Genomic DNA, 9333 nt, shown 5'->3' with positions numbered 1-9333 from the left:
GGGGCGCCGCCATGAGCCGCCTGCGGGAGGAGGATGACCCGTACGTGGTGGAGGAGCCCAGCGACGAGGAGCGAGCGCTCAGCAGGTGCCGGATGACTCCCGGGGCGGTCTGGGGGCTGCCCCTTCCCTCCGCTGCAGGTTTTGGTTTGTCTCGTGCTGCCAGTAACGGAGGAGGCCGCTGAGGGTGTGAGGGGTCCGTCCGCCACAAGTCACGGCAGCGATCCCTTGGAGCCCGGGTGTTTGCCTTTGTAATCCCCGACACTGAGCTGCCGAGTGCTGCGCGGAGCTCCCGGAGCCGTGCTGCTGGCGCCTAGCGGCAGGCTTTACTCAGTCAATTGCTCCTTTGCATTAAAGCCGGTCAGAGTCTGAATAATAAAATAGCTCGGTGGATTTCACATAAATACACGGTTAAGTGCTCCTCGCTATTTCCACGCAGCTCAGATGGTGGTTGTCCTAATTAGTCAGTGTAGTGAGCTGTTAATAATTAGGTGTGTGATGTTTGAATGTTTGTAGCTCTGAAGATGAGGTGGATGTGCTCTTGCATGGCACTCCTGACCAGAAGCGGAAGCTGTTACGGGAGTGCCTGACTGGGGAGAGTGAATCTTCCAGTGACGATGAGTTCCAGAAGGAGATGGAGGCAGAGCTCAACACCACCGTGAGAAACATAGAAGGCAAATGGAAATCACCAGAAATGGGTAAATCATTCTTGACACCTGCTCGCCTGTGAAACTGAGGGTTAAGTGGTGTCCAGTTAAGGAGGTGATGTGTTCTCACAGCTGAGGAGGGATTTGCAGTGGCAATGGTGTACTGTTTGAGACCTGTGGAAAGGTCTTAAAACGGCTCTTCAGTTCTGCAGAAACGGGTACTTGGGTACCTTGAATACATCTGTTTCATCCATTCTAAGATTTTTGCTTTTGTTGTTTCTGAATTTCTAATTTTCTGTTACACTGTGATTTCTCTTTGTATGATCAGCCCTCTTTTTTCCCCAATATCTCTAACTTCTGTTTTAAGTAATTTTCATGTGTGTATTTAGAAGCCTTTCAAACTGTTTGCAGTCTCTTTGTCCAGTGGCTCAGGATGCTATCGATGTTTGGAGCATGTTCTTGCTGAAAGGAATGGCATATGGTGGGTTAAGATCCCAAATCGACTGGGGAAAAGAGTCAGGAAAAGTATTAATCCCCAAAGTGCTCATAATTATAAGTTGCACCAAGTAGTGAAACTGTGTAAAGCATTTATCCATTCTGGAGTTTATATACTGTTCTGGGTGCTCTGGCATTTAAAGAACTTTCATTCTTTTTACCTGGTACAAAACATCTGGTGAAGTGGTCTTAATTATCTGCAGAATTGATGTAGTGTTTGTTTTAATGTAGGAACTTCATTTTCTGTGCAGCAGATTTAACGGTTATGTTTGTGTTAGTGGTCAAATTTGATCTTTAAGTTCTGTGTTTGCAGTTAACAAAAAGCACTTAACTGTACTACATGCACCCAGTGCAGAGTGGGACTTTTGGTGCAGACTGGCTGTGGTAGATGATCTGGCAGTTGATCTGAGCTTTTTATGAACTTCTGTATGAAGTTAGTACAGAATGTATGAGATGTAGTTGTTTTTTTGTTTTTTCTCCTTTAGATTTTATGTTAATTAAAGTTTATGAAACAGTTTGCCACACTTGTATTTCTTTTGTATGACTTTAGAGAAGAAGAGTATAAACTTTTCTTTGAACCTGAGGTTCATCTCGAAGGAATTGAGCAGTTTTACCTGTAAATAAAATAACACAAGTAACATGGTTGATCAGGATATGGGAATAAACTGGGAGAGCTGCAGCTCAACATGCACAGATAGACTGGGGGGCTCTTGAGTCAGGCAACTTGGAAATGAGGGTTTGTTCTGGGCTATATGCATGTTATCCTTTTGGTGAGATGTTCTTACCGCTTCTCTCTTCAATGTAACACAGGTACTTCTTCAAGTACTGGGCAGGCTGGATCTGCTACCACTCCAAAGTACTATGATGACATTTACTTTGATTCTGATTCAGAAGATGAAGACAAAACAGGTAAGGGGCCGAGAGAGAAGACAGCATCTTCAGAGTAGTACTGTATCTCAGATCCAGGAGAATCCTCTCAGGGCATCAGAGGCTATTCCCCTTTTGGGGGCAGTTACCAGCCTATGTAATCTCAACAAAGTTCGTGCAACTTTATGATGTATCCCAATGTACGTAAGGTGCTTTAGTCCTTTGGGGTGGTCTATTCAGAGGAGGGATAAACTAGATATTTACAAGTTAGTTTACATTTATTGCAGGTATTGAAAATGAAAATTGAAAAAATTACTTTTTGATCAGTTGAGTAGAGAATCATCATATGTCTAACCGATGGAACCCGTGCTTGCCTAAATCTCTGCAGTTATGCAAGATGTCCAGAAAAAAAGGAAACATCAACAACGTCGGATTCTTACCAATGATGAGCTGCTATATGACCCAGAAGAAGACAGTCGAGATCAAGAGTGGGTAGACTCGCAGAGAAGGAGGTGAATAATTATAGGATGCTTACCATAAACTGAAAAATTCCAGTAAACATGCTGAACGTATAGAAAAACCCTATACTGTCAAGTTCACTCAGTGCCTTAGAATTTACAACACAGGGAATTTAAAAACTTGTAAAACTTCTGCATATATGTATTGGAAATAGACTCTTTAAAGTGACAGAATGCTAAAAATGTGCAGTTTTTCAAAATCAAAACTTCCTGGTTCACTAAGCCAGTTTTGTCTCTAGATCTTATAAAAATAACTATGATGTTGATGAAAAACGTGTAAGAGGAACAGCTCAAAACTGCTTTACTTGAGGTTTCTTTGAAGGGTGAAAAGTGCTTTTTGCAGCAGAGGGGAGATGTAAATCTGTTGAAAAGCGTATCAATGTATGCTATCTACAGAGATTGTTCTTGAGATACCCGACTTCTCCAGGAAAATGATTGTTGGGCACAAATCCACATTAAAAGTATGCACATCTCTGGATGAAAATCTATACAAATGAAATGGAAAAATATTTGAGTGTGGTTTTTCTCCATTGTGCTTATATTTATGTAGTTTCAGTTAGTGAAAAGTTGTTGAGAAGGAGACAGGTATTTACCAATGTATTTTAATTTAAAAAATATTTGAAGGTCAAATTAATGGGCAAGGATGTGTAATTTCACTTTTTTTATCCTTCCTCATTTCATTCGGTAGGTACCGTAATCAGAGAAGAGTGCTGCAGCCACAACAGACAAAATCTTCATCTGTTCCAAACAGCGATGCTGTTTTAAATTGTCCTGCCTGCATGACAACTTTATGCCTGGACTGTCAGAGGTAATTAGTGGACAATAAGAAGTCTTTCTGTAATGTCTCCCTTTGAGTCGTTTGCAGTTTTAGTGTGTTCAACAATTTGATTAATTCTGTCTTGCAACATGGTGCTTAGAAAGAGAAGATGGCTGTATGTGAATCAGGTGTATGGGTGAATACCAGTTTAAAAGAATGATGGTGATCAGTTTAACCTGCAACCATGGAGATGAAGAAGAACAAGAAAGATCTTTAGCATAGTAGATAAAGGAACACGTTTAGAAAAATGGCACTAAATTAGAAGTTCATTTTGGATGTTGTGGATGCCCCATCCCTGGAGGCATTCAAGACCAGGCTGGATGTGGCTCTGGGCAGACTGGTCTAGTGGTTGACAGCCCTGCACACATATAGCAGGGGGGTTGAAACTAGATGATCGTTGTGGTCCTTTTCAGCCCAGGCCATTCTATGATTCTATGCTATATATTTTTTTCTAGTTATGTTGGCTTGATGGTTAGAGGAATAGAGTTATTTCATCGTAACTATTATTTTCATATTAAAGTGTCTTTTTTAGGAGAGGGTTAAGCAAAATCAAGGCAGCATATTATTTCTTGGTTTGAGTACCAGCAGTTGTGTTTTTGAGTATAGTTATGTTAAGTAGTATCTGGAAAGCATTTATGTGTGAATTATAGCATGTTTTGCTGTTCTCCAGTGTTTCACTGCACTACAATCCTAATTACTACTGTTAACCTGGGCAGAAGAGGAGACTTTGCATTTTTGAATAAAGAAAGAAATTCTGTGTAGTGATTTATTGACTACTTTTGCTGATTGAAGGTGAAATTCTCTAGCAGCCTGAAGTTATCTCAGTGCTGGGTGCTGTTTCTCTGTTTCCTTTCCTTTGCTGGTTCTGGTATTCCTTGAGTCTGTTCTATAGTAAAGTATTTCAGTTTCCTAAGCTGACAGAAAACTGTCCATTTTTATTGTCAGGCTGGTCTTCTGTGGGTTCAAAAAACTAAAATAGCTCAGCATGCCATTAGACAAGCCTTGGAAGTCAAGTCAGGACTTGTGCAGCCAAACGTGCTGGTTTAGGCTGCTGTGAAATTGCAGCTAGACAGATGTGTTGATGCAGACCTGAAGTTTGCTAAGTACTCCAGCTGTGCAGTTGATATACAGATGACTGCTGAAAAATATATTTTATTGTAGGCAGGATTTTTTAAATGTGATGTGTGATCATTTATCGTACAGAATTTCAGACTTGAAATATTGTAGGTTAGAAATACCAATATTTGAGTCACTTTCATTCACAACTTCAAGATCTTTGCCCACCTATCATAAGCTCTAAATAGCCGTGCATGATTGTGTAGTACCAAGCTGTACTCCAGGGGTGCTTATTTCAGTGAGAACTAGTGTGTCTTTAAATATGTTCCTCAAAAACAACAGACAGCTTCAATTATTTCTGTGACTTTTTGTAGATGGGACTGTTCTGTTTATAAAACTTCATATTTATATGGCATTCAGCCATTTGGCATAGCAGTTCCTATCTTTAATCTGATTTCCAGAGATGAGAACTTATTTCATGGGAGCAGAGTTTTATCAGTGGTATGACTTGCATTTTCTCTTCTTCTCCATAGACATGAATCTTACAAAACACAGTACAGGGCAATGTTTGTGATGAACTGCTTTGTTAACAAAGAAGAAATTTTGAAATACAGAAAGAAGATAAAAAAAAGAAATAAGAAGAGGAAGCACAGCGAAGAAACTGCTCCTGTACAGTCAAATCAAGAAGAGGAAGAAGTGTATCATCCAGTATTATGTACTGAATGTTCAACTGAGGTGGCAGTGATGGATAAAGATGAAGTTTTTCACTTCTTCAATGTTCTAGCCAGCCACAGCTAATATGCAAAAGCAGAAAAAAAGTGCTCTCTTTAAGATTGTGTGAAGTATCAGAAGTGCAGGCCCATTAGTCTTTTTAAAATACGTTCTTTAAATGTACATTTTTATCAGAGAACTTTATAGTGGTTGGACTTCTGACACTATTGTTGTATTCCTTTTTATGAAAGGAATACTGTTAACTGCTTGCATTTGAGAGTGATATTCTTTTACACTGTCAGGTGGTTGCATTGTTGAGGATTTAATGTTTTGTAAATACAGTGTAAGATCTGTGTATTATGATCATTCCCTGTGTATGTACTGCCCATTACCTCAATATGTATTAGAACTATTGCTTAGAATAAATACTGTATAAGCTGGTTCTCTCTAGCTGTATTGGTCATTTCTATGGAATTGTTAAATTTGGTGGTTCCTCGTGAGGATTTTGGGCTCCTTTATGCTGGCATTCTTTGTTGATTTGCACAAACATTGTTAAGATAAAGAAAGAAAAGAAAGAAAGAAAGAATGGCTCATTCATATCTCAAAAATGTAATTTTTTATACAGACAGATTGGATGACTGGGTTATATCAGCTTTGCTAGTGTGGATGATTCTGACATGGGTCATTTAAATCAACATTTAATGCTTAGTAATGCAATTTGGAACTTTTAATATAAAGAGGTATGAAGAAAAGAACCTCACAGGTTGATTTTTTATTTTTTTTGTTATTGCATAGATGTTGCAGCAGACAGAAGAAAGGATAGAGATGACACTGATGCTTTTTTTTTTTTTCAATTTTTTTTTAAAATTTGTAAATCTGATGAACATTTTGGCCCTTTGAATACTAAATGCTGTAGGCCAGAGTCTGCTGCTGGTTTGCCCACCAAAATTTGAGGATTTACATTGTGAGGAAGATAAATGACCAGGCTTTTATATTAGATGTATCTGGGATTAATATCCCAGCTGTGAAAGTGATATAGCAAGGTATGGTGGAGCAGGATGTAAAAAGGAACTGAAGGAAAAGAATCAGTAAGCTGTTTTAGGGTTTTGTCATTGCCTGAATAACAATTACGCAGAGGCCACAACTTGGAAGGACCCGCTGCAAGCAAATTCCTTTTCTAGTCAAGTATCACACAGTGTAGTGGACAACTTTCTGCAATGCAGACTGGTGTGATCTGTGTCTCTTCTAGCACTTTTTCAGAGCTTCCTAAACATCCCATGGATTGGTACCAGTGCAATTGCACACTTATTTATTAATTGCTTTTTTGCATATTGGCTATCTTCATGTCTGTTTTTTTTTTGTTTGTTTGTTTGTTTTAAAGGAAATTTAAGATTTAGTTAACTTTTACTGAAGGAATTTAGTACAAATATCAATATTCATCTTTTTCTTTACAGTTTCCAAGGAAATCACTTGTTATTGATGATGAAGGAAATAGGAGCCATCAAAATTTTTGTATTACTGAAACGTAGATCATGAATTCTTGTAAAATTTGGGTTAAAAGCAGACTGATTATGCTTTCCAGTAAAAAGAAAGTAAATCCTACTTTGAAAGCTATGTAGGTCCACTGTTAGAAAGTTGCAACTTTCGTTTGTTTGTTTGTTTGTTTGTTTTCTGATAATTCCAGAAATGTAGCTGTGCAAGCCTTAGGACAGATTTGAGCTTGAAAGAAGAGTAAATATCGTAATTGGTCTTTATTGTATCCAGAAGAATGCTGACTTCCATGGTGATATGGTGAACATGAAATTACTGCTTGTTTCTCAAGAAGGAGCTTGGAATACATGTGCATTTTTACCTTAATGTCTTGATTTCCTATTTTTGCATCAGTAGGAACTTCTTGATGAAGCACTGAACTATTGAGGTAGATGCTGAACACTTTATTGGTCAGGTTGGTGTACCTTTCTCTGCACATCAAACCTACAACTGAAATTGAGCTTTGTTTTGAAACATGGGATCTGCTTAAGATAAGATCTCTATATTTACCTATGATTTGACTGGCATGTTGTCAGAAATGATCCCATCTAAAGTGGGATAGACTATTACTACATGCTTTAAGACTAGAGTCATAAATGGAAAATTTTGAATGTGAGAACTATTCCTTAGTAACAGTGTGAAGGAGCAGATGTAATAGAGGCTGTACTCTGTGCTGTAGGGCATAGTGGCCTCAGTGCAAACTGTCTTCGCAGTCCAGGTAATGCATGAAAACCATGGAGCATCAGGGTAAGATCTTTGCATTAAGCTGCTGAAAATAGAATGTGAGAACGTTGTTCAGGGAATCAAAGTGAGTGCAGGTGGTAGCAGGAAGAGCAGTAGTCGATGGCAATTCCTAAGCAGGAGTAGGATGGAACTGGTGGAGGATGGGACACTACACAGAGCAGTAGTGTCCATTTTTTCAAGGGGCTCATAGGCAACAGTTGCCTTCTGAGTATGCACCAAAGTGAAAAGGTGTAAGGGGCTTGGACAAACAGCTGGTGGATGTGGCAGGAAATTGTGAAGCTGGCATGCTTCTCAGCGTTACCTTCCTTCTTGTCTCATGAACTTGCTGTTGCTTTTTGCTCACTTGAATTGCAGTCCCTCTTCTGTGGAGCATGGGAGCAGGCGAGACTGGGACATGTTTGCTCCATACTGATACTGCTCTTGCAGCTGTGAAAGGGAGTAGTGCTTTAGTTGTGCTAAAAACCCCATGTGTCCTTGGACTTTGTGTTTATTTAGAAGGGTAGCTTTCATCATGGCTGCAGCTCTTTCAAGCAATGTCAACAACACAAGACTCCTCCAGTATCAATTACAACAAGCAACATCTGTCTTGGGTAAGGGCAACAGCTCCTGTAGCCAGTTATGTGGGGCAATTAATTGTATGAATATGCTCATTTTTCTTGTGCTGAAATAAATTGGTCCAGATAAATTATGTCTGAATGTATTATGGCTGGATTAAATCCCATATCAGATCTTTCCACATAACTTACTACAATATTTGGTTGTCTCTGCCAGCTAGTTTTCTTTTGCGCAGTTATCTCCTGGTACTGCAGGTGCAATTTGCAGCTCTGTAAATAATTAATATGAGCACCCTCCTGTGACTATATTTCCTTGCTTTCCACTGCAATAACAGCACTGGTGTGAGTTAGGTGTGAGGCAGCTGCAAGACTAGAATTGCACTAGAACTGACATCACCTAAAGTTGTTTTACTGAGCAGGATGATGGCAGAGGGCTGACAGCAGTTTCTCATCTGTGGTGCACACCTGCCATGTGTGTGAGGCCTTTCCTGGTGTCCTGGCTCCAGCACACAGGGGTTGGTTGTACTTGGTTGGCTTAATTGCGATGCTTGATTTCCCCATATGTAGCTTTTCACTGGGTTTATGTTCTAACTATTGCATTTGAAACCCAATTGTCCATGTCTATGTAAGCTGCCAATGGCTGTTATAACTGTGTGGTCCCAGGCCAATCTCTTGGCCTTAGATAAGGAAAAAGTCAAAATAGCAGTTACAAGTTTCTAACACTAAAGTGTCTGGCCCTAAACACCTCTCAGAAGTGCAAAGTTAGCAACTCTCATGATAAGAAGTTGATCTTTTGCCTTTCACTGTTCCTGTGGGGTTGATCTCATCAGTCCAAGTTGACAGACTGTAAGTTCTCCTTTATCCAAGCAGTGTTTTGAGTGGGCTTTGCCCTCTGAATACTAACAGTATTGAAGCATTCTGCAGAACCCTCTAACACACTTCTGGTGGATCATGTTGCGTGCCATCTTCAGATGATCTCTAACACCCAGTATGTCCATTTAAGTGAAACAGGATGAGAGAAAATTGTGTGCAGCAGTCTTCCAGATATGACTCAGATCTGCTCACATGGTGATGGACAATCGTGTGATATGATGTGATCTAATCAGGAACAGCCTCGTACATACATCTGATTTATCCTGTAGAGGAAAATCAGTGCGTTCTGCTATGGGGACTGTGAGAGGGGCTGGGTTTTGTAATATGTGACGCGAGCTTCTCCTGGGATCTGCAGAGACTGTTTTGTACAAGAATGCGGGCAGCCTCACGGCCCCTGTAACCGTCTCCAGGACTGACTCGCAGTGAGGGCGGAAGGGAGAGGGTACGCTCCCTTAGGCTCCCTCCGCCCTGCTGCCAGGGGACGTGCGCGGAAACCTCGGCGCTGAATGTCCGCACCCCCCTTC

At 40.2% G+C, this 9333-nt stretch overlaps 1 protein-coding gene across 1 annotated transcript; it reads left to right on the top strand.

Moving 5' to 3' along the window:
* Positions 1–6: 6 nt before the first annotated feature.
* EAPP (E2F associated phosphoprotein) lies at positions 7–5551 on the top strand. The gene is made up of 6 exons (XM_010711667.3): positions 7–85; positions 514–695; positions 1950–2048; positions 2395–2518; positions 3213–3332; positions 4931–5551. The coding sequence occupies exons 1-6, from the start codon at positions 12–14 to the stop codon at positions 5193–5195; spliced, it is 864 nt and encodes a 287-aa protein (XP_010709969.1). The 5' UTR covers positions 7–11; the 3' UTR covers positions 5196–5551.
* Positions 5552–9333: the final 3782 nt, after the last annotated feature.

This window comes from Meleagris gallopavo, chromosome 5 (genome assembly GCF_000146605.3).
Source record: "Meleagris gallopavo isolate NT-WF06-2002-E0010 breed Aviagen turkey brand Nicholas breeding stock chromosome 5, Turkey_5.1, whole genome shotgun sequence".
Lineage (NCBI taxonomy): Eukaryota > Metazoa > Chordata > Aves > Galliformes > Phasianidae > Meleagris > Meleagris gallopavo.
This window is presented reverse-complemented; position numbering and strand designations above follow the sequence as displayed.

What these genes read in the sequence shown, in the direction of transcription:
- EAPP (XM_010711667.3), top strand. Translation starts at nt 12, where the DNA reads ATGAGCCGCCTGCGGGAGGAGGATGACCCGTACGTGGTGGAGGAGCCC. An exon ending in ATGGAAATCACCAGAAATGG is followed by an intron (nt 696 to 1,949) that starts GTAAATCATTCT and finishes AATGTAACACAG; the next exon opens with GTACTTCTTCAAGTACTGGG. An exon ending in GTAGACTCGCAGAGAAGGAG is followed by an intron (nt 2,519 to 3,212) that starts GTGAATAATTAT and finishes TTCATTCGGTAG; the next exon opens with GTACCGTAATCAGAGAAGAG.